This window comes from Cynocephalus volans, chromosome 18 (assembly GCF_027409185.1).
Source record: "Cynocephalus volans isolate mCynVol1 chromosome 18, mCynVol1.pri, whole genome shotgun sequence".
Taxonomy (NCBI): domain Eukaryota; kingdom Metazoa; phylum Chordata; class Mammalia; order Dermoptera; family Cynocephalidae; genus Cynocephalus; species Cynocephalus volans.
The window spans coordinates 4,001,061-4,028,371 of record NC_084477.1 but is presented as its reverse complement, the minus strand read 5'-3'; the positions used below and the strand labels follow the sequence as shown (position 1 = coordinate 4,028,371).

The 27,311-nt window shown below is 39.6% G+C and overlaps 1 protein-coding gene across 1 annotated transcript in view; it reads right to left on the bottom strand.

The window, feature by feature from the left end:
* WDR64 (WD repeat domain 64) overlaps positions 1–27,311 on the bottom strand; it is a 126,396-nt gene that overhangs the window by 39,214 nt on the left and 59,871 nt on the right. The window contains exons 11-15 of the mRNA XM_063082880.1: positions 20,853–20,979; positions 18,003–18,151; positions 15,836–15,959; positions 12,942–13,117; positions 4,695–4,871 (exon numbers count right to left, since the gene is read on the bottom strand). Of these exons, the coding sequence (XP_062938950.1) occupies positions 4,695–4,871; positions 12,942–13,117; positions 15,836–15,959; positions 18,003–18,151; positions 20,853–20,979 (753 nt within the window). The remainder of the gene's footprint in view (positions 1–4,694; positions 4,872–12,941; positions 13,118–15,835; positions 15,960–18,002; positions 18,152–20,852; positions 20,980–27,311) is intronic.

Below are 27,311 nucleotides of genomic sequence, written 5' to 3'. Positions count from 1 at the left end.
CATGGAGGGATAAATACCACATGTGCTCACTCATAAGTGGGAGCTGAGAGAAAGAAGGGAGGAAAGAAAGACCACAAGTGGTGTGTTGGACTTGCAGAGGGAGAGAGCAGACCTAGGGTTGCAGAGTGGGGTGGGGGAAAAGGGAGGGTGAGGGAGCCAAGAATTAGCTGGGTGGGAGACACTGGGGAATAATCACAATTTGTGGTAATGGGCATGCTGATAGTATTGATCTGGCCATCTTGGGCACAAGTGGTGATGGTCAGGTTTGTACTGCTTGAATATGCATAATCGATAAAAAAGAAAAGAAAGAAATGCATTCAAACTCTAGTTAGTAGTTAGTAACTTTTTTTTGGTCATAAACATCTCAAGAATCTTTAAGAAAAAGGCTATGGTAGGATACTCTGCAGGCATAAAAAGAAATAAGCTACTGAAACATGAAGTGACATAAGCAAATTCAAAAATAGAATGCTGAACGAAAGAAAACTTAAGTACATAGTATACTATTCCACATATGTGAGTGACACTCTAAAACAGGGAAAAACAAATTCACAGTTAAACAAAAAAAAATAGAACAGTAGTTGCCTTTGGGTGAGAGTCAGGTATTGACTGGGCAGGGTCATGGGGGAACTTTCTGTGGTGATGGTAATATTCTTCACTTTGATAGGGGCTTGGGTTGTATATGTTCCTTTTCAAACTCATTGAATAACACACTAAATTTCGTGCATTTTATTTTATGTAAATATTACTAAAGAAAATCCATAAGCAAACAGTGGACTCTGATTAATGATGCATATACTGAATTGTTTAGGGGTGATATGTATCGGTGCTTTCAACTTACTTTGAAGTATATTTTTTAAATTAGATGCATTGAAGGATGGGTAGAAGATGGACAGATGGATATACAAACGATAAAGCAAATATTGCAAAATGTTAATAGTAAAATTTAAGTAGAGAGATATATGGGTGCTCACTGTATAATTCTTTCAACTTTTCCTTATGTTCAAATTTTCATAATAAATGAAAAGCTTTTAAAACGTTAGAAGAAAAAACAACCACCTAGGTAGAAAAATGGACAAATGATATGAACGGACAAATGGCCCATACACATATAAAAAGATTATCCACTCACTCATTACAAGAGAAATGCAAATTAAAACATACCAAGTTATGATTTTTTAAATCAGATTTGGAAAGCATCTAAAAGCTGGACAATATGCACTGTTGACAAGATTGTGGGGAAACAGGCACTCATGCACTGCTAGTGGTGATGCAGAATTATGTAACTGCTTTGTAGGAGAATTTGTCAATATGTAGGAAGATTACATTAGCATTTATTTTTTGGCCCTGCAATCCCTCTTCTAGAAATCTATCCCAAAGATATACTATCAAAAATCTTAAACGACATATAAATAAGACTGTTTGTTGCAGCACTATTTTTAATTGGAAAAATTAGAAACAACCTAGGTATCCAGAATCAGGGGACTAGTTGAATATGGTACATTCATTCCAATTAAATACTACAGGGCTTTCAAAAGGAAATATGAAATATGTGTACACCCATATTCGTAGCAGCAGTATTCTGAATAGCCAAAAGATAAAAGCAATTCAAGTACCCATCAATGAAAGAATGGGTAAAAAAAAAATGCGTTATATGCATGCATGAAATTTGACGACATTACGCTAAGTGAAATAAGCCAGTCACGAAAGGACAGATACTGTATGTTTCTGGTTATATGAGGCACCCAGAATAGGTTAATTCACAGAAACAAAAAGTACAGTGGTAGTTGCCAGGGGCTGGGGGAAAGAGGGAAGGAGGAGTTATTGCTTAATGAGTAAAGAGTTTCAACTTTGCAAGATGAAAAGAGCTCTGGAGATGGATGGTGTGAGGGTTTCACACAATGTGAATGTACTTAATGCCACTAAACTGTACACTTAAAAAGGCTTACGATGGTAAATATTATGTTATGTGTATTTTATCACAATTTTTAAAAAAGAAAGATGATTTCTATGGATTGCTTCTAATGATCTCCAGAATAAAATATTAATCAAAATCACCAAGGAATATAAGAATGTATATAGTATTCTGTCATCTGCTTAAGAAAGGGTGGGAGGGAGTCAAGTAGAGATAAATATTTGATTATATTTTAAAAACAACATTGGAGACATAAATCACAAACTTAAAAACAAAAGGTTAATGATAGGTTAGGGAGGGAACAAAGTGGAAGAGACAGGAATAGAAGTTAGAATAGACCTTGTTTTGTATCTCCGAATAGAACTTGTTTTGTAGATTTGATTTCGGAACTATTTAAATGTTTTATACAATAATAAGACAAAATTAAATTTTAAAAAGCAATTAAAAAAGAAACAAACTTAGCTGTGTAGAGAGTTGATGGCACATGTAATTTTGAAGTAATTTGACAGTACATTGCAAATGATATATACTCTAAGGGCAAAAAGAACTTTAAAAAAAGCAAGATCTTGAATGTTTCAAGCTGTTATATTTCTAGTAATTTTATTGTTTTTCTGTAACTAGGATATGGTGTAATGTACAATAATATAATATGATATAAAAGGTCTATATATTAGGTAGAATATATTATATAAATAATAGAATAAAGCAATTAAGTAATTATGTTCATGCATCAAGATTTTCTGTGAAGGGCCAGCCCCATGGCGCACTCAGGAGAGTGCGGCGCTGGGAGCGCAGCAGTGCTCCCGCCGCGGGTTCGGATCCTATATAGGGATGGCCGGTGCACTCACTGGCTGAGCGCGGTGCAGACGACACCAAGCCAAGGGTTGCGATCCCCTTACAGGTCACAAAAACAAAAGCAAAAAAAAAAAAAAAAAAAAAAAAGATTTTCTGTGAAAGAAAGAGATATTGAATAAAATAAAATAAAATTGGCAAGAGCCAACGTAATCTTAAATTTGAATTGGGAATATCAGTATGAACTAATGATATATTTTCTCTTTAAAAATTTTTCTAGTTCTCTTCATTAAAAAGGTCTAAAAACAAGAACCAACCTAGTGGCAATGGGCAGCTCTAAAACCCAGATTGTGGTTTCTTAGTATTATTTCCCACTAAAAGGTAGTAGGATTTTTTTGGAGAAATGGTGATTCTAGATCTGGAACGAGAAATGTGCAAGATGAGCCTGGGACATCTTTTCATTCCTGGAAGCTGTCCAGGACTACAGGGATCGTGTCAAAAGAACTCAGAAGCCTAAAGAGGCTCCAACCCGCTTGAGACAGGACAATCTGAACATCAACAGTAATAGCAAATGTAATGGGCTTAAAACACCTCAAGAATATTGACATTTACTAGTTGAAAATGGTACTGTACAAAATTCACTGGCTACCTTTGGAAGATCCTAGGAAACCTACTCCTTATTTTGAAAGCTGATAAATATATGGAACAAATCAATCAGCTCTTTTGTTTTCCTATTAAACTGTACCTCAGTGTAATCAGATATTTGATGAAGGAGCGTAGCGTTTTTCTTTAGACACATTCCAGTAACAAATGAAGCAAAATGACAGTTTGGAATAAAACAATAGACCTAGGTAGTGATTGTCCGTGGCTATTAACATGCAAAAGAAGACAACCAGTCATTATGTGACTCTTGATGGAAGTACAGGACACCATCTATGGAGGAGTCTTGCTAAAGACAAAAAAACCCCCAAAGTTGTATGCAATTAAGCCACTAGATTTAACTACCAGATTACGGGAAGGACAGAGGTACTTCTTAAATGCCACCATAAGGGTGCAATCAGCAAAACCCGGAATATAGAAAACTATGGCACTAACTGGCCAGTTTCTTCAATAAATAAATTGCAAGGAAAAAATAGAAATGGAAAGATATTCATAGATTAAAAGATATTTAATGGATTTATCAACCAAATGCAACCAAGTGACCTTATTTGGATCCTTTTTAAAACAAACCGTAAAAAAGAAACGAGGAAATCTGGGAAATTCGAACTCTGAGTGAATATGTGATGATATTAAAAACATCTTGTAAATTATTATAAAATATTTTAGAAAATAATAGTATCATTATTTTTGAAAGAGTCATTATTGTTTGGAGAGACATATTAAAATATTTAGAGATGAAACAACATAATGTCTAGGATTTACTTCGAAATCCATTGGTGTTGATTATGGGGAAGTGGTGGAAATAAAGGATACGTGTTGAAAACTGTTGAAGCTGAGTACATAGATGTTCGCTGTATTATTTTCTTTTTTTTTCTTTTTTTTAAATTTAAATTTTAATTAATTAATTTATTTTTTAATTTTATTTTGTCGATATACAATGTGTTTGATTATTGTGGCCCATGACCTCCATCCCTCCTCCCTCTCCCCCCTCCCACCCAACAATGTCCTTTCTGTTTGCTTGTCATATCAACTTCAAGCTGTATTGTAGTTGTTATGTCTTCTCCCCTGCCCCCCTGGGTTTTTGTGTGTGTGTGTGTGTGAATTTATTCATTTATTTTTAGCTCCCACCAGTAAGTGAGAACATGTGGTATTTCTCTTTCTGTGCCTGACTTGTTTCACTTAATATAATTCTCTCAAGGTCCATCCATGTCGTTGCAAATGGCAGTATTTCATTCTTTCGCCTTATTATTTTCTCTACTTTTCTACATGTTTGTAATTTTCCATAACAAAAAGTAAAAATTAAAACAAACAAACTAGAATTGAAACTTACTTTAGTATGTTGAGAAAACTTTCCCTCAACTACTAATTGAACATCTGGGAAAGGAATAGCCATGCTTCTGCCTTTAGCAGATGTCCTCAGGCTCACCACATGATTCCCATCTTGTAGGAGAGGCACAGCATCAGGCAGCTCCCACATCACCGTGAGATAAACATCATCTTCCTTCCCCTTTAGTAGAAATCCAGTGAATACATGAAAAGTTTGATTAATTACAATGGAATATTTTATTGTTAGCTGTTTTACAGAGATAGAGAAAAATAGAACATGCCCTCATGCATCTAACATTCACCTTTACCAAATCTCAAGTCCTGTCTGTCCCTCACTAATTCCTCTTTCTTCTTCCATCCCCAGAGTAACTACTGACCTGAATATGGTGTTAGTCACAAAAGTTTTAATATTTCCACATATGTTCTACGTTTATATGATATTGCTTTCAGACTTTCAATCATTTTATAAATACCATCGAACTGTATGAATTCTCTTTGACTTGCTTATTTCACTCAATATTATGTTTTGAGAAGTATAAATGTTATTACATGGAACTTAATTCATTTATTTGAACTGCTTTATAGTATTGCATGCTGATGGAGTTTGGATGTGTTGTCCCCCGCAAAACTCATGTGGAAATTGGATCCTCAATGTGGCAGTGTTGGAAACTGATTGAGTCATGGGGGCGGATCCCTCCTGAATGGATTAATGCTCTCCCTGGGGGAGGGGGGAGTAATGAGTGAGATCTCACTCTATTAGTTCCCGCGAGAGCTGGTTGTTTAAAGGACTCTGGCACCTCCCTCTCTCTCTCTCTCTCTCTCTCTCTCTCTTGCTTCCTCTCACCACGTGATCTGCTTGTACCCACCTGCCACTTTCTGCCATGAGCAGAAGCAGCCTGAGGCCCATGCCAGATAAAGCTGTCCCAGAATCATAAGCCAAATGAACCTCTTTTCTTTATAAATTACCCAGTCTCAGGTATTCTGTTATAGCAATACAAATGGACTAAATACACATGCATATACTACAATTTACTTATCTATTCTCCTAGATGGATGTGCAGATTGTTGCCCATTTTTCACTGCTTGTCTTTGTGGACAGATGCCATAGTTTCTAGAGCATATGCCTGAAGTAGAATTACCAAGTTGTAAGATGCACATCACCAACTTTACTGGGTATTACCAAATGGCTCTTCCAGGTCGCATTACCCATGTCTGCTCTCTCTAACAGGAGAGGAGAGTTCCCCTTTCCTCACATTCTTGGTAACACTTGGTATTATAATTTAAAAAATTTTTTTTTCTGCCTATATCATGGGTTTCAAGTGAGACATTTTAAAACTAATTTTGAAATATATTAATTACACTAATCACATTTCCCTAATTGTTATAGTGAGCTGAACATTTTTTCATGTGTTTGTGAGCCATCTGGTTTCCTTACCTGTCACTTGTCTGTTTCTCTCTTGTCTTTTTTTTTTTTTCCTGGATTTTTGGGATTTCTTTAGGTATTCTGGATCCTAACCCTTCCTCAGCTACCTGGGATGCCATGGTCCTTACACAGTATGTGACTTATCTTTTCACTTTATTTTTTAAGACAAGTTTTTATTTCTAATTTGATGTAGTAATGACAACTTCGCAATATCCCATCTGTGAATATGTTATATCTCTCCATTTATTCCGGTTGGGTTTTCTTTTATGTTCTTTAAGATTTTTTTTCTATAAAACTCTAGCATATTTTTAAAAAATTTATTTCAGGTACCTTATATTTTTGTTTGCTATTATAATGTAATCATTTATTGTATTATGTTTATGTTTTCCAGCTGGTTATTATTGGTGAGATGTTAATTTTTGCTTTTTGAATTCTTCTATGGGAACAAAAGCCAAATATTTTAGGTTGGTATTTTGCTAGCAGAACAGGGATCTTTCTAGGTTGAAAACCAACTGTGCTAAAGTTCTGAGAATACTGGTCTAGGAGTTGGTTTCTAGTCTTAATTTTAGTGGGATTTTGGGCAAAGTACCTACCTTTTTGGGCTTCATTTTCCTTATTGGTAAAATGAGGACTACAGATACTTGATGGATAAAAGTCCTTCTATTTTTTAAAGCTTTGTGATCCCAGGTGTAGCTCTAAGGCCTCTATTATTCTCATATCTATGTTAATTTAAAATTAGGGACCATTGAACCAGAAGAGGGCCCAACAAATGGCTGACTAGAATTGTGTGGTGCTGGTCTCCCCTCCACAAAAAGAGACCATACCAACAAACAACTATATTTCGACCAGAACAACTGAACAAGTACGCTGCAGGGCACCAGGGGAGGGACAAAATCCTTGTGGAGTGCAGAAGACCAGGACAGCATCATAGAACAGAGCAGGGCATCCAGCCTCTGCTTTGCCAAACCTGACCAGAGTCACGTAGAGAGAGGGTGAGCTGGAAAAACCCCTCCTGTTTCCACTGCTGCCATGAAAGCCAGGAATCCCTGCCACAGCACAGTGCTCCAGTCCTCACAGGCCCCGAACCCAGTTGGAGAGTAGCTGGGAGTTTGTGTAGCTTCATGGCTTCATAGTAGAAGCCCGGGGAGAGGAAGCCCCCTCTCTCCCTAAGCAGCTATGGTACGGTGCCATCTTGAACCTGAACCTGCGGCTGGAGTGCAGCCTGCCCTGGACCCAGTGAAACTGATTCTCTCCATCCTGAGGCCCCACCTGCATTCTAGCACATTCACGCAGGTGCCAACAGGACCATGGCCCCAGATGCCTGGAGCCTGGGCCAGTCAGAAAGACCGAGACCCCAGAGTCGGAACCCACACAACACCTCCTACCTCTAGGTGAGCAGGCAGACCTGCTCAGGGGAAGACTGCAATGAGTTGTGGTCTACCATATTCACATGCACCTGCCCTGTAGTCCTGCTGACTGAGAATCAGACCGGCGGTAGCTCTGTCTCCCACCATGGCCCTTCACAGAGCTCTCAAGTCCTGCTGCACTGGTGTACACTTGCTCCCTGCCCAACAGGTAAAGGTTTAAAGTCAAAAAGGTCAAAAAACAATAACAGCTACAACTAGTGGCTAAGGAATATACAATAGATACAAACACAAACAAATGAAGTCAGCATGTTGAAGAGATACCTGCACCAACATGTTTACTGCAGCATAATTTACTTTAGCCAAGATATGGAATCCACCTAAGTGTTCAACAACAGATGAATGGATAAAAACATGTGGCATACAAACACAATGCAATACTATTCAGCCATAAAAAGAATGAAGTCCTGTCATTTGCAGCAACCTGGATGGGCTTGGAGGACATCATGTTAAATGAAGTAAGCCAGGCACAGAAAGAGAAATACCACATGACCTTACTCATATGTGGAATCTAAGGGAAAAAAAGTTGATATTATAGAAGTAGAAAATAGAACAGTGGTTACCAAATACCGGGGAGGGAAGGCTGGGGAAGGGAAAACCAGGAGAGGCTGGCCAACAGGTACAAAATTAAATTAGACAGGAATCATAAGTTCTGATGTTCTGTTGCACAGTAGGGTGACTACGGTTAACAGCTAAGTTTTCTATATTACATAATAGCTAGAGGACAGGCTTTTCAATGTTTTTGCAAAGAAATGATACATGCCTGAGGTGACTGATATATTAACTACCCTGACCCAAATATTATACAACATAACATACCACAAAACATCAGATTGTACCAAGTATGTACATTCACAACGTGCAAAGTAAAGTAAAAATAAAAATAAAAGCATGGACCAATAGTGCTCCTACCTACTGGTTGATTCTTTGCTTAGAATTTGTGCTGTGTGGGAACAGAAGGAACCTCAGCAGTATCCAAACAGTGATCAGATATTGATACACTGAACAATAACTTAGTTTGATTCATGTGCCCCGTTGGTGGCTGAGTTGGCTACAGCGGCTGTTTCCCTGGCTTCAACTGAACTGCTTAGGACAGTGGCTCTCAGACTTTCTCAATTCACAGAGCAATAAAATTTAAAAAGCAGTTTTTGAAGATTGACTTAGAGTTGTTAACATTCAATTTTACCAAGTGCGGACGTGGAGAAGAGAGAGACAGGAAACTCTACAATCAACATTTTATGGAAAGAAAGGCCCCAACTCCAACCCATCCACCTTCCTGCTCCCAGCAGTTTCTGGGGCAAGCAGAGAAATAGGGTTTGGACTTTGGGGAAAGAAATTTATTATGGAGCTTATTCCGCTCTCAGCTGAACAAGCAGCCTGGCAACCTGGGTAGGACAGAGTCCTGGGGTGATATTTGAACATGGTTCATCTGCAAATACGCTTCAATCCCCAGAGGTGTGCAGCGGGGGAGAGGGCAAGGTGTGGCATGGCATATGCCTCATTTTCCTTTCCTCCAAGGATTTGAAGAGTGGGTGAACAGGTGGACTAAGCCCACCCCACTTTTGAACTTCAGAGAGTGTAAAAAGAATGGGCAGCAGGAAGGCTTACTGCTGGTGCCTCCACAGAGGACTGCTATGGGGACTGCCACCCCCCAGCCTTCAGAGACAGGATGGCTGCATGTGCCTCACTTTTCAGATTGTGATCTCTTGCATTTTTCCTAATGTCCAAACACCAGTGAGCAGAAAAAGAAATGTAGCTAAGGAGGCCTAGCATCCAGACAGAAGAACAAACAAGATATGCAGCACAGGTCTCAGACTAACTAGAACTATGGGAAGTCTGAGGATTTGAGCAAAAATGAAGCATAGTTAAGAAAATTCAATCCAGAAACAAAAAACAACAAAATATATTCTTCAAATATAATAATTTGGTTGATGAGCTGAAGGAGAATCAGCTCATGTTTGAAACTTGAACTAATTGCCTAGAAGTAGAGAAACTATTTCAGAGTAGTCGGTGGAATTAAAAAGAAATAGAAAGCATAAAGAAAAAGATAAGAGATTTGGAGGATAATTTCCAGAGACCTAATATGCGAGTAGTGTGAGTTCCTGAATTAGAAAAAGAAATAATACTATAAAAGAACAGATAATACTATAAAAATTGCCTGAGCTGGAGGAAATACCTAAGACTACAGGTTGAAAAGTCTCCTGTGTAATTGATGAGAAAAGATATACTCATAGGTATAGACTTTAAACTTCAAGGACAAAGATAACATCTTATAAGTTTTCAAAAAACAAAAGAATGAGAAAAAAGAATCAGAATAGCATTGGATTTCTCATTGGCAACACTGTCAGTGAAGTGACATATACAGACTTCTCAATAAAAAGTCATGTAACTCAAGAATGCCAGAATGTTTCCAAAGGATCGGTACCAATTTACACTGACATCAGCAGGGGGAGACAGACTTATTGCTCCACAGTCTTGCTTAAACTTGGTATTATCAGACTTAAGTTTTCAAAACCAAACTAGTGGGTGTAAAATTATGTCTATTGTAATTCTAATTTGAATTTTCCTGATTGCTAAAGACGTTTAGCAGCTTCTCATATGTTTATTGGCCATTTGGATTTTGTGTTTTATGAAGGGCCTATTTTTTTTTCACTTTTCTATTGAGCAGTTTATTTCTTACCTAAGAACTTTGGATACTAATCCAGTTGTATATTAATCTTAGTTTAATGTAGTCAAGCATATCCATCTTTTTCTTTATACTTAGGGATCTTTGAGTCTTCTTTAAGATATTTCTTTGTCCTAAGTTCATAAAGACAATTTCCTATATTAAGTGCTAAAAACTGTATTGTGTTGCCTTCCAATTGATACCTTTATGAGTCTTGGACGGGAGACCAAAATTTAGGTGTTTTTTTTTTTTTTCCATATGGATGTCTAGTTGTTCCAAAACCATCTGTCGGAAAGTCTATTCTTGCAAGACTAATCTGCTATGCTGTTTCTGTCATAAATGAACTTGTTTCTGTTTAGTTGTTTTACTTAATCATCTCTATGGTCAAACTTTGTTATCTTGTGTGTGTACTTGGCTACTCTGACTGTGGCCTGAGGAGATGGAGGTACCTTCCTGCAGAATGGATTTGTGTTTGTTTCTACCAGAGGCCTGGTGGAACTACCAATTTTGGACCATGTTAAACCAAGTTCATAGTTGAGATTGTCTTGGCCACCTACGTGTTGCATTTTAGGTTGCAAACGCGTATGTGATTCTATCTGTGGCCTACCTGTCTTGGGGACAGTATTTTGTCTCACCTTCTTTTGTTTTCCTGCTCCTCTCCCTTCTCTCTTGCTTGGCTCAGTGTCGGGGTAGCCTTTCCTGCACAGCCCCTGGGAGGCTGGATTCTTTCTAGTTCTGCCTTACCTCGATAGCGTTATTTTGATTCCCAGCATATCAAGGACATGGTATTAAAGACCTTGTCGTAGGTGGGCCCTGGGCTTTGACTTCTTTGGCCTCTCCCAATCTGGTGAGTCTCTAAAATCGAACCCCAGTCTGCACTGGAAAATGCCCTCAGGGCAAAAGCAGCAGTGGTGGTTTTGTCCTGAATTTACCTCTGCCAGTCTCCACTTTCATTTATATTTTTGTCTGTTATTTACTTACAATATTGTCCGATCTTTAATGCTAGTTCAAAGATTTAAACAATATTTTATTCAGAACTTTCAGTTCTTTTCAGTGGAGTGTTGGTCTGAATAATCTAGTCCATTAATATGTTATTTTCCACAGATTCCTGGAATTTGGAACAATTCCTAGCACAGGTGTGAGCACAGAAAATATTTCTCGAAGTGCATTAAGTTTAATTGGAAATCAATGAAAATAGAGATCTTCCTGACTCCCAGCTCAGGCTGGACATACCCCCCCCCCCCCATCATAAGCTTATGTAGCACTTTGGGCAAGCACTCATAGTACTTGGGATAGGTGACTCAGTGTCAGTCCTTCTCATTAAATTCTAAGTTCTGTGGTGAAAGGGAGAATATCTGTCTGGCACATGGAAAAAATTTGGTAAATGGTCATCAAAAAAAAAAAAAATGAATGAATGAAAGCATTCTAGAAAATAAGTAAATCAAACAATAATAGTAAATAATAATAATTCATGAACAATAGTAAGTAAACAAGTGTGCTTTCAACATTATCCATATTGTAAAGCTGCCCCGTCCAATGTTAACAAAAACTCCCCAAATACCCCCCATATATTTACTGTTCTCTGCCTCACAAGAGATTTCTTATATTTCTTTATTCTTTAGATTCTCAGTGAGTGGCTACTCTGGGCAGGGCAAGAATACAAATATGAATAAGAGAGGTTTTCAGGCCAAGCTCAGTCTACAGGTTCTAAATGGAGAACCAGAGTAATCAAAGTGAAAAAAACTACAGTAGAAACAAAAACAATTTTAATGCACAAACAGCATCATGCTGCTTTTAGCAGCCCTTTAAAAAGGAGGGTTTGTGACAACAGGCTTGATCTGTTAGGAAGGGCATCCTGACATTAACATAAAGAAGGAAAAAAATCAACATATTATGGTGTTTTACAGTGTATTACTATGAAATTCCCTTCTACGATGCCATTTTGGATTGCTCAGATGGCAAGGGAAAAGGATATTAAATCAGGTAAGTAAGTTTTTCACTCCCTTCTTCCAGCTTCTAAGGCCATGAGTCTGTCTTAATCAGTGCTGGTACTTCATGATTGCTGTCCTATTCAGGACATTTTTTTCCCTGAGCTTAGCTTTCAGAAAGGAAATCATAAAGGCAACAAGTCCTTGAGTTCTAGGTGACAGGGTGAGATCTACCTGATAGCCAGGATAAATGATCTAGCCTTCATTTTAAATTTGAAGAAGGTATTAGCATTCCCAGGTGATAATAGGTTCACAGGAAAAATAAGTTAGCCTACCTTAATCCTCCCAAAACAGCCCTGAGCAGATTGCATCATTCACCTCAAAAGAAACAAAGCAATTTGGGTGACAAACTGCAAAAGTGACTTGAGCATCCCTGAATGCATGATGGGTTACATGGCACAGAGCCTGCTGGGGAACAGTTCTGTCAGTGAATTATTCCCAAGTGAGGGTATAAACAATGTCAGAGGTGGCAGCTGCGTGTAAATTTAATCTTTCTGATACCCGCTTTAGAGGATCCTGACAAATCCTGCAGCAAAAGCTTCATGGGAAGAACCCCGTGTCTGGGCAGCTATTTTTGCTCTTTGCTTGAACCTGGGCAAAGTTAATTAGGAGCAACACAGGAAGGTTGATGGATAAATACTATTTCCCGCTGGCTGGCAAGAGAGGAGTTAAATGGGGATAATCCACTGACTTATTTGATTTTTCCTGAGAACAGAACCTGCCATACAAATGTGAAAATGGGACTGTGAACCTGAATCATTTTGATAGTCCCGGTGCACTCCAAGGCCAGAACCAGGTACTGGTGTTTCTCCTGAGCTTTAAGGAATATCAGTCGTCGTATCCGGTGCTCCTCCTCTTTCCAGTCTTTTCCTTCCAGCAACATCTTCATTTCCTGTCCACTTCCAAAGTCCCAGATTTTAACTGTTCCTGAGCATGCAGAGAAAAGACCATGAGGGTGCGATTGTTTACCGAAAGCTTGGTTTTTATAGCTCAGAGAATATTGATCTGATTGAAAGCTTTCTACCAACAATTTATCCTATATTTGTCTCCTACTAAGTCTGACAGCTGAGTCTCCCCAGGCTTGCTGTGCATGAAATATATTTCTATATACCCTGATTTGTCACCAGCTGATAAAATATACACAAGACCAGCAAGTGTCTAGAAATCTGTGACCGTTTTCTTTGAAACAATCAGGGCTCCTATCTGAGATTTCCCCTCTTAAGTGATCCTTTTCTGTTTTCCCAGTGCTTTCCAGTTTGCTAAACAAACCCCAGTATGAGAATTTTAGCTAACACACCACAGTTATTATTAACAGTAAAAGATCACGTCAACATATTTCATGTTTCCTAAGGCACTGGCATGCTTTAGTACTGCAGCTCTTCTTGGATAATAAAAGATTTGAAGGAATTTAAGCAGGTAAGAAACTACCAAGCTTGGAATTCCTTTGTTGGTTACATAGGAAGGAAACTTAAAGGGAGTGTCGACTTTTTTCTCACAACAAAATCAAAATTTCTGTTGCAACCTAATCCCCAATGTAATGGTACTTGGAGGTGCTTGGTTAATGAGGGTGGCACCCTCATAAATGGGATTAGTGCCCTCATGAAAAAGGTCCGAGCGCTCCCTCGTCCCTTCCATCATGTGAAGCTCTCTCTGCAAATCACTGAACAGACCCTCACCAGACAACGAATCTGCCAGTGCCTTGATCTTAGAATTAGAGCCTCTGGGCTGTAAGAAATACATTTCTATTTTTAAGCCACCCATCCTGTGGTATTTTGTTATAGCAGCCCAAACTGACTGAGACACTTTCTTGATCATTGTCTTTGTTTTTTTGATTTAGGGGCCCTGGATGAAGGGCCAGAGGGAAGATGTCAGTGTGGTTCTTGAATGCCTGTTTACCACAGGTCATTACTCATTGTAGAGAACTATATCGGCACCCAAGGTTCCCATAGCGGCCACCTTGGTTTAGGGTCCAGTGAATGCCCTTCACAGCACCTTTTCTTCCCTCCTGTAATCCCAACACCCCCTGCCCCCATGCCTCAGCTCCAACCCTGCTGGATGTCCTGGGGGTCCCCACTGTGCAGCTTTCCAGCCCTGATGCCAGGTTCTCCCCGTCAACAATACTTGCATCCCCCATCGTTTCTTTGTTCACTAACAATGTCATGATATTGATTAAACACTCCCTGTGTACCCAGCACTGGGGTGGGAGCTGGGGATATAAAATGAACAGTCATAGTTCCCTCCCTCAAGGGCTTTATGGTCTCATAGGAAGATAGCCATACAAATAATTAAAAGAAATTAGCATGTTGTCATCCATTCTTGGGGTAAGTCAATCACAGTCTCATAGCCCAGATTCCCGGCTACCTTGGGACTTTGGCAGTCAGAGTTAGTGGGACAGAGAGTAGGGACAGTGACTGCTTGGCTCTTCCTAGGTGGTGGGTGGGCGAGAACAAGACCACACTGGGGATTCATGGGGAGAGCTGCTCCAGGAGTCAGAGAATCCCACTTTCTGGGGTGTCCTAGACCCAGGGTCTTTGTCAGTTTAATATATGTACCTCTGAGGAGGACAAACTGTAAGTATTCAGAATAATCCTAGACCGTGAAACTAACAAAGTAAAATAGGGCTTGCTTAGATAAAAATAACACCATCATCGTATATTAAATTGCCTTATGCTTACTCCTGATAATGATTGTGTACATTACTCAGAATTTCTGTTATAACTAATTTTCACATGCATGCAGGGGGTGCTATGAAACAGTGAGACTGCTGTCCTAAGAACTGTCCATCACAAAGAGCAGTTGTGTTTATTCATTTCCCGTCAACTGAGCGTTTATGATTTTATTTCATGGTGTGATGTCATCTGCTCACACTTTTTAAAAAATCAGACTTTCATATCAGGATACTCCATGCATCAATTGGCTTATGAGCAAGCACTAAGTAAATATATCCCTAGAAGAAACATACATATTCGGTGTTGTGCGTGCACTTGACCATGTCTAGAGAAGGCAGCCTTTTCAGGGGACTCAGAACAAGCTGAGGTGAAAGGCAGGGCAGTCGGCCACTTTCTAGTTCTGGGACGTTCTATGCAGAGCTCCACAGCATGAGTGGCAAAAGAAGGCACATGTCCTCAGCCTGAGACCCTCTCCATTTTGACATGGCACATGCCCCCAAGGAGCCTACACATATAAGCAAGCCCAACATGGGATCCTGGGGCTAGATAGCAAAGTTGGCTGGATATTTTATCTGGTCCTAAAATCTATTGTCATTAAAAATATTGTTAGCAAGCACTGAGTCTAATGTCTTAGCTGAAGGAACCCAAAAGTAGGCTAGAATGAGTGAGTGCAATACAGATAAGTGCCACCAAAGATTAGATGAGATGGTATATGGGGAAGACTTTTGCAAACCATTAAAACAACTATATTATTGCAATGTGAGGTATTGATTACTTTTAACATCACTATCAAGATTTGAATGCCCGTTAGATAAGAGAGTCCCTCACTGTCCCTAAGGCACAGCAGTCTTACTGACATGCTTATGTATTCCAGCCTAATTCATGCTCTGACTCCAACCCAAAGATCTAAGGAGTTCCTAGCACAAATTGTTCGGGTAGTAAAACAGGGAAGCCACATTCAGGATATTAGTCTGACCATTGTGTGCTCCCGTGGCAAAAAGAAATCCACTTTCATCGACAGCTGCAGAAGTGAGTTCAACACTGAAGCCATGGGGGTCTAAAATCTGGTATATTTGGAGGCCAGTCTCGAATTCCCACACCTGTAGGAAAGAACACAAAAATTAAATAATCCATACGCCCATCAATGCTTATCAAAATCTTACAATATTCAAAACAGCCTCAAAATTGACACCCTGTGCGTCCAACACCTTTCCCAGTGCTCTGCCCTGAATGTTGATCAAAAAACGTTCTGGAAGATGCGGTGCAGTCTACTAGTCACTGTGCTATCCTGGGGTGCGTCGGGGGCAAATGTAGGTGGCTGAGATGGCAGCCACCCTATTGCAGGCCACCCCTGGCTGTAAGTGTGAAGCACATTAGCAGCAAGATGGAAATGGAACAATTAAGGGTGCAGCAGACAAAAAAATCAAGCTGGATTTATTACCTGGTAACACTCATGCAAATTAATCAGGGGTCATGGGACAGAATCTGTGGTTCACAGCATGGTATCTGAGAAAAGCCTAGGAAAGAGCCCACTAGCCTTTTCAAGGAGTGTTCTGGCTACAGACATGGAACCAGGGAGAGACAGACAGAGATAGAGAGAAAGAGAGTCTGAGACTTAAGGGACCATCTGGGTAATTAGGCTGAGTTTAATTAGAAAATCCAGAAACGTGACGATTCATCATTATGTCTCTTTGAAAACACAGTAGAGGCTTTAGATCTGCACACTTCAGTCTGAATCTCTCCGTCTTTAAGAAACTGCCAAGTTCAGGTGTGCATTAGACCACTAGCAAGTGAAAGAACAGAACTGGCAACACGGAATGGTTGCACTTGCACTCAAGGCATGCGGGGGCGGGGGCCGCATGTGCAAGGGGCCAGACATGGGCAGGTGCATTTTCCCTGCATGGAGCTGAGAGACAACTGCCGCAGCTAGAGGACAGAGGGAGAGCGGGAGGAGATGCTGTGATGGAACAGGCTGGGGGCAGAAGGCTGGAAAGTGGTGCAGCCAGGGTTTGAACCAAGTCACTCTGGTCCTGGAGCTCATGCTCTTAACCCCTGTGTGTCACTAGGTATCGATGAGGTCCTTAACGAAGGAGAGGAAATGGGTCATTGCAGGATGGGTCTCAGGGGCCACCCATCTCCTGGCCTCAAGTCCAATCCCTCTCCAAGCAACCAGGTACAAAAATTCACCTAGACATGTCCTGAACCCTCTTCTCTCCATACAGGGAAGAAATTTTCCCCTTAAGTGCTCCAACATTGCACGAAAGCAGGACAGGTTTTAGTTTAAGTTTCCCTCTACTTATTCTCTCTTTAGGCTTTACTAGAAATAAGTGATAAGGAACTGTACTCAGGAGATTTGGCCTGAGAACATCTTTAGTGGGGGAGCCCAGAGTTCAAAAATTGAGGGGGAATCTGAAGGGTCTCCAGAGGAATTCGAGCTCCTGGTCCAGGTGTCTACTTGGAGAGCAAGCATGAAATAAAAGGATAAACACCTCAACCCAACACCTCCAGCCACCACTGCCAGATGACTCCAGGGGTCGTAATGACAGAGGCAGTTAACATGGCCCAGTGCCCTGGCCTCCAGGAAGCACAGCAAGAACAGGGCTGGAGGATGTGGTGGAGGGGGACAGGTGTCCACATCACGCACACCTGGGCTCGTCCCCCAGCCCTTGTGCTGCTGGTTACACTATCTGGGACATGTTGCTACATCTCCTTGAGCCCTAACTTCCTCCTCTTTAAAATGGGCCTCTGTATCTACCCACAGAGAACTGTCAGGAGGATGAAATGAGGTCATAGATTTAAGGCTGCCTGCACTTAACCGTCACCTATACAACCTCTTCTCATAGTTCAGTTAAAAAAGAATAATACAGGCTGGTTCTCTCTCCTTGATATATTTCCTTTAAAATTCCTATACTGATAGTAAAAACTAGCTTTAATTATTCAGTTGAGCATGTGACTTGATAGCGAGCAGCTTGAGCCAGCTTAAAATGCTTGTTTTCCCCATATTCCTGAAAGCGTAAAAATAGCTCTCAAGTGCAGTCTCATCTTCATGCCCCTACATGTGCTCGATCACTCAATGATTTATCTGTAAGATAAAATGCTATCTGCTTCATCTTTTTCTTTGTGAAGAGCCAACAAGTACTCACCTTAATTATGGATTCAGAGCAGACAGTGAGCACTTGGCGAAAATATTTGTTGTAAAGCATGACGTTGATTTCTCGTTCGTGGGTGTGAGGAACCTGTTTTGTATCTTGTATCATTCTAGTCAGGGGATACATGTCGATAACGCTAGATCCTGGAACAGAAATCCGAATCTCATAAACACCCAAGGTGAGAGGATTTGAGTCACAAAGAATTTTACCCAACCAGTGGGGTTTGGAGACAGCCAGTGAGTGAGATTAGTCATACCCATGCCTAGGAAATTTAACGAGGTGAAAATACATTCATGTGCTTTAAAATATTCCAGACAAATAAAGCAAGTGGGATTCAGCCAGAGAAAAGCATCCTAAAATGACTTTGTGACTTTTCAAGTGGAGGCCACGTGGACATCAGTGACATGCCTTTTTAGTGACCCTCGTTTTCCTGTTTTTTAGAGTTGACTTTTTCGCTTCTTTACTGTGCATGCCTCTCCATCTGCTGCACAGCTGTGATGTGGTAATCAGCTTTCTGCTGAAGGTAAGCTTCCACTTAGTGATTGAAATGTCTTGGTCGTGAGCCCTTTTCATCCAATGCATGATAAAGCACTCTGTAAACATGGTCTTATTAAATGTAACAAATGAGGACGATTGTAAGCCAGTGCTTGCAACATCGATATTAAATAAGATTCCTTTCCAAATCATCCTAGAGAAGTAGATGGAGATCAGGTATTCTTGCATTTTTCTAAGGATGTTCGGTTTTACAGTAACAGGGTAAGCGGAAAGTATGATTTAACTCTCAAAATCAACTAACTGTGTGCTCTGTTTTAGTGTAATGTCTAGAAATATAAACAAGAATCTCAAACTACTTAATAGCTCAAACAAAAATGAAACTTACTTCCTACTTTACTGATGTGGAGATTAAGTTACCAAAGGCAGACTTTGCCTTGAGTTTATCAAGTCTCCCCAAAGGAATCTCAACTTTACAAGTTTTAGTAGGAGTTACTGAACACTTTCCTAAGGTGTTTAAATTTTGAGATAAAACTTGTTCATGTGTAAAGAGGAACTGAGATGACTCATCGGGTCATATTTCTCAGTTCAAATACCTCAATATGGAAACGTAAGAAGAATATGGTAACCAGATAATCAAACCACCACTAGGAGCTTTAACATTATTCCAACAGTAATTAACTTTATTCAGAATGGACATCAACAAAGCTAGGTCTGCTTATGGACAAGGGGCAATCTTCTATTTTTGGCTAGTTATGCTACCTCTATGGAAACAATGCAGTACAGAGAAAGAATGTGGATTAAGGAGTCCGATGTTTTAGATCAAGCCCCAGCTCTACGTTACAGCCTGTGTCTTTCTACTAGTCAGCGGAATTGCTTGAGATTCAGTTTTGCCATTTATAAAATAGGAAAAATAATAATTCCTACCTTACGTGGCAGTTGTGCAGATCAAATGAGAAAGGGTATGAAAGCATTTTACAACAGAACCATACAAATGGTCGCTGCCTTAAAGAGAGTAATGCTGATAAAGTGACAGCAACAACAACGTATTCTGCAAATCATTTCTAGAATGTGCTGCTGCTATCGTTGGGATTTATGGCCACTTCATTTGAATCAAAGCATGAATTAAAATCTGAGAGAGACGCTTCATGTAATTCTGATGTCAAGTTGATGATTACAGTCAATGAATGAAATTTTAGTGAATAAGCAACACACATAGCCTTATATTTTTGCAAGCAGATGTACTATCAGAATTACACAAAATCGGGAAGAAATCTTGATTTTTCTGTTCTCTTTCTTTCCCTTCATCTTTACCCTCATCTTCCTCTCGCGATTCAACTCTCTAGTTACTCTGATGATAAATGGAATGAGAATGCTGAACTCAGTAATCAAACATGCAAGTTGGAGCACAAGAGAGAAAATTTGCTTGTGGTCATTAGTATGTTCTTTTTAGAGGAGGGGTGCTTACAACTAGAACTAAGTTCAGTTTTACAAGGTGGAAAATTATTAATTGATCATGAAGTGCTAGAGTGCTCCTAATCCTGGGGGCCAGGGGGGACAGAAGTTAAAAATATGTATGTCCTCCATCAGCAGAAGACAGCAAGCACCAACCACATCTCAGCCTTAATCGATCCCACAGGAACTCAGAGCAGGTGGTCCGTGGGAAAACACTTAGGAAATGCAATCTGGGTTAGTGTTCCAGAAGGAGGAACTACTATTAATATCATTCATTTTTCTCCTACAGCATATGAACAGTGCATATGAACAGTGTTCAACCTAAATGCCTAGCAGGCTCCCTTGACTCTTTAGTAACAGGATTTTTCTAAGAGGCTACAAGAAACATCAGCACCAAACCTGCTGGTATCGTGGGGGGCTCTATTCTCTTTCTCCACTGTTCTTTGTCTAGAAGCAAAAGCAGGTGGGAGGGTTGGCACCCTTCTTATTATGAGAGTGCATGGGGCCAAACTGCCTCACGGAACAAATGGGGCTCATGCTGATGCACGATGGGGTCACATTCCTGCTCCGGAGAGGCAGAGCAGAGCTGAGCCTGGGAGCAACATATACAGCAACAGGCTCAGCCCCTTTTTCTGCTTAACCCAGGCCGTGTATTCCTAGGTTCAGGAACTTAGCACTGACCTGGTATTTTTAGAGAAATGCAGTTACGTATTTGATCCACCCAGCCATAAAAAGATAAGATAGAGTGGCACTGAAATAAATATCTACTGTGCTGAATCATGGTTTATAATTTCCCCTTCTAGGTTTATCTTTTTCTACTTAGTGCTCAAGTGCTAGTTTAAAAAAAGTTAAACATCAAGTTATGCGTTACATTTGCCCTTATCTGGGTACACGTACCTGTAATAAGCATGCCGTGATTGGCATCAAATATCATGCAATAAATCTGCATGTCTCCTGGTCCACCCTGGCTGTCATGGAAGACTTGCAACAGGGAGAGAGTCTGAATATCCCACACCCTGAAAACCTGGGGAACAAAACACAGAGTTTACCACTGTTTCTACGTTACTTTCCCCCTCAGGATATTTAAGTGAAGCATTTTCAGAGTCTGAAAGATGCTCTCAAAAACTTGCAGCAAAGTACTATTTATATGATGAACACACATTTGTTAAGCTCCAATTTGGTTCTTGGTTTGATTACTGATCATTAATATCATGAAAACAGCAGCAGTGATTAAAACTTTGCTTAAAGGTATATCTTCAGGAACTGGATTTGTCTAACATTATAGAAGGGAGGGGGAGCCAGTATTTATTTATGGCTCTCTAAGAATTTGGAGGAATAATAAAAGACTGATCATGACTTACAGTTAAATGGAGGCTACATTTCTCTTTCCATTATGGAGCAGAAAATAGAGAGATGACGCATATTTTAGGTGGAAGGTGTCAAATGGCTCTTTCATGACTTATGAAGATGGGAGATTCTTACTTAGTGGGGTTTCTAAGAACCTCCCAGAAATGTAAGAATTATAGAAAGCAGTTTTTAGGGATGGTGCGGGTATAGACAGAGGTTATTAGCACTCTCCAAAGAAAGAAAGAAAACTATGTAACTACTCAGTCTTCATTTTTTTTTTTTTAGCGAGTTACAGTGTGATTGAATTTCAGAAATAAGTGTGATTTGATCAAGGATTATGTTACCTAGCCATGCATTAGCCTTAAATAATATTCATATTATAATAGTTATTATTGACCTATTAGATTGGAGTATTTGTGGAGTAAATGGGTGATCATTTGCAGAACTACATATAAAATTTTGGTAAGTAGTTGTGTTAACAGAGATACTACTAATTTTAGGGACTTTTAATCGAGTTGATTAGATGTTACCTGAGTTCAAGTCTTCGCTACTGCTAAGGCAGGTTGGTCCTTATATGTAAGAACACAACAGGGTCTAAGTCATGTGATTTAGGGAACACGCAAGACGCCTTTACTGAAACGTACGTCCTCTGTATTACTCAGAACTTGTACAATTGGAAATTATTTCCTTTGCTGCAGTAAAAACACAAATTTTGGCGCTGGAAGCACCCCAGTCTCCTGAGCTGGGGTTGGGGTGCCATGGGCCTCAACCACGCCCCTCCCCTTCCTGTTCTCCCCCCGTCCCCCTCCCCCTTTCTCTCTCTCCTTGCACCCCAAATGCTCCATAGCAACATCTTAGAATATAAAATAAATAATAATAACAATAATAAATAGATAAATTTAAAAAAAAACAAATTTGGGGAGAGTAGATAGAGCATTATCCTCTTCAGTCTTCCATCTCATAGAGTAGACAAGAGAATGGACTATTTGTAAATTCCTGTTCAGAGCCTAGAATGGGAGACAAGTATGGAAAGAGACAGGAAAGAGGAATCGGGGAGAGCTAAGGACGTTCGTCTCTGTGCAAACCGTTTCTGACCTTGCTTGATCGAGATACATTCATGGCTGCCAGTCTTTTTGCTGTACGTGTCTTCACCCAGGATGGTGGTTGGTGAAAGGAACAAGGCACTAAGCCAAAGAGGATTTGGGTTTCAGTTCTGGTCTATCCTTTGAACTCTGAGGGTCTCAGTTCTCTTGTTTCTAGAATGGACATAATAACACTAGCACCTCCACTTCATTAGATTGATATGAATACATTTTGCAATCTGTGATGCTCTGTAATTCTATCTTCTTTTTTCTCATTTCACTTCTTCAGTGTTCATTTCTTTGGGACTTCAGTGTGTGTTCTAGGGAAGCGGCGATCACTGGGCTGCGGAGGGCACCAAGACTGTCCTTCTCATGCTGCTCCTGTCTTCTAGGCTTTTCTGCTGCCGGGCCCCCTCACAACGACTTATTCTGAGCTCATCTTTACTAGACTGTAGTTTGCTTGAGGGAGGAACTGCTCTCATTTGACGGTTTCCCCAGTGTCTTATGTATTCTGTTTAGTTTGACTGGTTAGTGGTTTTCAGTCTATTTGCTGGCTTAGTCTCTGTCTTGGTTCAACAGGAACTTACAGTGGCTCCCCCCTACATAGACACTCAATATGGTTTTTTTTTTTCAGTTGAACAAATCAATGAATAAATGGGGGAGCTTCAGAAAACATAATCCACTTCCTTTTTTCTTATGTGGTCATGATATGTTAGGTACTTTGGGAGAAAAGAGACTAGTGACATTAATTGGGTTCTACTGATTCCATTCTTTCACTCATCTTTCCTCGTCTTTCACTCATCCGCCTCCCCGCCAGGGTTGACAGTGCCCTCATGGTAGATACCAGTGCATCAAAGCTTGGGAGAGCAGAAGTGCAGCCAGGGCAGCCCAGAAGGGGGTTAGGAGGAAAGCAAAGAGTAAAACATTTCAGAAGGAGACTGAAGATCCTAAAGGCAGGTGGTTTCCACTAAAGAGGCTCTGGGGTGGCAGAATGGAAAATTTGTAAGTTATAAATTAAATATTCCATGTGTGCATATAAAGTGAAATTACAATAAATCACCTTCCAGTAAAAATAATAATGACTATTTTCAAATGAATTGGGAATGCAGGAGTTAGATAGAAGGATTTTTTTTTTTAACATTGGGAAAAACATTTAACTACAAGGCTGATTAAGCTTTGACGATAAAATGGAGACTAGAGACACTCTTCACAAAGTATCGAAGAAATGAACAAGGGAAAGGATTTTATGCAGCCTTTGGTGAGGTCTAGTTAGCAATTAATGAAGTAGAAGAAGTTACAAAAAATATGCATGTGTGTGTGCCAGGGGTAGAGGACTCTTTTGATTCAACCTTATTTCCTGGCTTTTCTTCTGGCAAACTTTATGCCTCTCACTGTTATCCAAATGCATTAATAAAAAACCCATTCTTTTTCTTGATGGGTTTTTATTACAGAGTGAATAGAGCAGAATGTCTGACTCTTAGGAGTTGGTCTCAGGTGCATAAAAAAGGGGGTACATCCAGATATAAAAGTATGCAACGTAACATGACATACAGAATGCATTACATATCAAATAAGTATGAAACGCAGGGCTAGGTGCTACAAATGCAAAGATCAGTAGAAGCACTATTACTGATCGGGCATAGATCTAAGTATAAGCAGGAGAGTAGACAGAGGACAAATCGTTATACCACACTGTAAGAACCATTTGGATGGAAGTTTGAACATTGTGCCATGATGAAAATTGCATCTTATTAGATAAAGATTAATAAACAAGATTATCTTGTTAGATAAAAACAAGATTTTTAGTCCCAAATGAATCAAATCAGTGTCATTCAATTGATTACATGATTTTACATGGGGAGATCCTGAAGATATATGTATGATATTATGAAACTTTTGAGAGTTAACATAGTACTGTAGACAAATGGTATATTTGAAAATTGGGGTATGTATAACAGTGCAGAACAAACGGTAGGCTGAACATTATCTGTGTGGGGAATTCAGTGCAACAATCTATTAAGTTCTTCCAAGTAACTTCATAAAAAAAAAAATTTCTTTTTAGCAATGTGTATGGAAGTAAACCTGTTAATTTTATTTTCTTGTTCTCACGTTTTTCCTGTGTGATAAATGGCAAATAGAAAATGAAATGAAGACATCCAGCATGTCTTTAAAAAATTAACTTTTTAATTACCAAATTATCGTATGTACTTAATAAGCAAAGTTAAACAGTACAAAAACCAAAGTCCCCTTCCCACCTACTGCTTCCTCTGGGTTCCTCGAGCCCAGGCTAATCGTTATTGGAAGAGATTGCCTCTGGGTGCTGATTACTTCAGTTGAAACCTGTTCCACCACTAATAGCTGTGTGACCTTGGGAAAATCACTTAACTTCTCTGAGCCTTAGTTTTCACACTTGTAAGGGGAATAATACCAGTACGTACCTCACGGAGTTGTTATAAACATTAAATGAGGTCACACATACAAAGAGCTTATAACTATACTAGGGCACATTTACCTGCTTAGATTTACCTCATTCTTTCTAATGGCTGCATAGTATTCTGCTGTATGAATGCTCCCTAGTTTATTGTAATTAGTCCCCTATTGATGGGCATAAGACTTATTTCCTTTATTTTCTTTTATTAAAGTGGTAGTGAACTTTTTTGTACATGTAGCATTGTAAAATGCACTGATTTGTAAAGCACTGTAAAACATAACTGAATGGTCAATTCCTAGAAATAGAATTTTTGTGTCAAAGGGTATGAACATTTTAAGTTTTGTTAGATATTGCCAAATCAACCTTGCTTTGTGAGAAAATTACAAGCAGCTTGATGACTTCCTAATTTCAAGTTGCAAACCAGCTATAATAATTAGGTTCAATTTTCTGGGAGACGTGGCCTTGATGTCTTTCCTAGGTTTTATCTTCAAAGATTTCTGGAAGTTATGCTTTATGTACAGAACTCGATTTTCAGCTCATTTTGGGTGGAGATTATATCAAAATATATATAGGCACAGGGCCTGCTAGGATATTAGGCACTTAGAAGAGCCCATACAAGGGTACTTCAAAAAGTTCATGGAAAAACAGAAATGAAATCTTTCCATGAACTTTTTTGAAGTATCCTTGTATATTGTTGACTCATATTAATATAGTAGGAAGTCAGGATTCCTGGTTTTATAGCCTTGAGTCTTAACCAGTTTATTAGCCAAGTAACAATGCCAGGAACCACATTTTATGAGAGATGAGGTTAATGTCAACAGAATATCCAGATAGTTCTGTAGCTAGGCTGTGGTGAATGTGTACGTGTATATGTGCAAATATATGTGTGTGTGCAAGGGGTCTGAAAGCTTATAGAAGGGTGAGAAGAAAAACTAGAGGATAGAATAGTATTCTAAAGACACTCTGAAACGATATAAACCACAAAAGGAAGAGTCCCAAAGGGCAAAAAATAGAAACAGCATGTCTCATCTTAACCAAATGTGCAATAAATAGCAGAGTTCCGGCTTATATAAATATAGAGTTTAGCTTCATACAAAGGGAAGCTTCCTCGAGGGACTGGTCCCTGTCTTTGCAGGCATGTTAGCTACTGTGGCTCAGAACCATTGACAGGGTCTTCTTTTGAAGGTTGTCAATGAGCTGACCTGGGGTAACAAGCTGTAAAAATAAAAAGGCAACAAGGCCTGTAGACAAGCAAAAAGCACTTTACGTTGAGTACTGAAGGCGAAAGCATGTGCCTTCACCCCCTTTTCTTAGTGTATATTTTTTCTTTCCTAACGGCCACTCATATTTTATTAAAGTTTCCTAATATATAGTATATTTGCCTTCCCTAGAAAATCTCCCTACAGTCACTCTGAGGAAAGTTTTTTATTATTTTTTTTAAATTGTTTTATTGGTTTTTTTTCTTTTGAGGAAAGTTTTGAGACAAGTAACTCTTACTCTTGAGAATGTTGCAGATCACAGTTTACCCCCCACAAAAAATGTCCCAAGCAGCAGAACAAGAACAGAAGGTGGGAAAATGCTGGAAGTACTGAAACCAGCCAATCATGGATGCTTCCAATTATCCAAAAAGCAAGGAAAAAAGAAAAACGCGAACTTCCATAGCATACAATAATCCCATGCCAACAGAAAGCACGAGGAAACACAAGCAGGGAAAGATTTCAGACTTTTGTAACTTTAAAGGTCAGCTTTTCTTTCTAGTCCAGCCTCTATTTCAAGTGTACACATTTCTCATTCATGACAGGCAATAGAACTCCATTTTTCTCCTAGTGAAGGCTTCCTAGAGGACATGATATTTTTCCTTAGATTTAAAGGATTTAAAGATTAGATTTAATAGAATAGCTGGGGTCAGGAGTAGGATTATTTCAGACAAAGATGGGAAAACCCAAGGCTTTGGGGAAGAGTTTGGTGAGGCTTAGAAAGTCTGAAGCCAAAGGTGAAAAGGTATTCTGGTTCCAAACTACAGAGAACCTCACACACTAGAAAAAAGGATTTGTGCTTTATTTGTAAGGCGTGAGGTACCCTGAAGACATGTAAGAAGGCACTGACAAGGTTAAGAATGGGTTAGAGAAGGATCCATGTGACAGTACAACATTTAGATGGTCTGGTGAGGGAAGAGACCACCAGTGCCTTCTCATATGCCACCTTCAACTGGGAGCCCCTCAGTGGGTCTGAACTAAGGTCAGTGACCGTGGGAAGGAGAATGTGGGGGCCAATATGAGATACATTTCAGAGGCTTAGAGGCTGACCAGTGGTAGGCGTTAGGGACGCAGAAGGGTCAAAAGTGACTGCCGTTGGATCATGGTTCACTGGGCATCAAATGGTCCCAGTAAGAGCGAGAGGAAAATCAGAAGTAAGGAAAAGGAGATTTGAAATGGAAAATAAATTCAGTTTTAGATACACAGAATTTTTTTTAAAGGACAAATAGGAACTGAATGG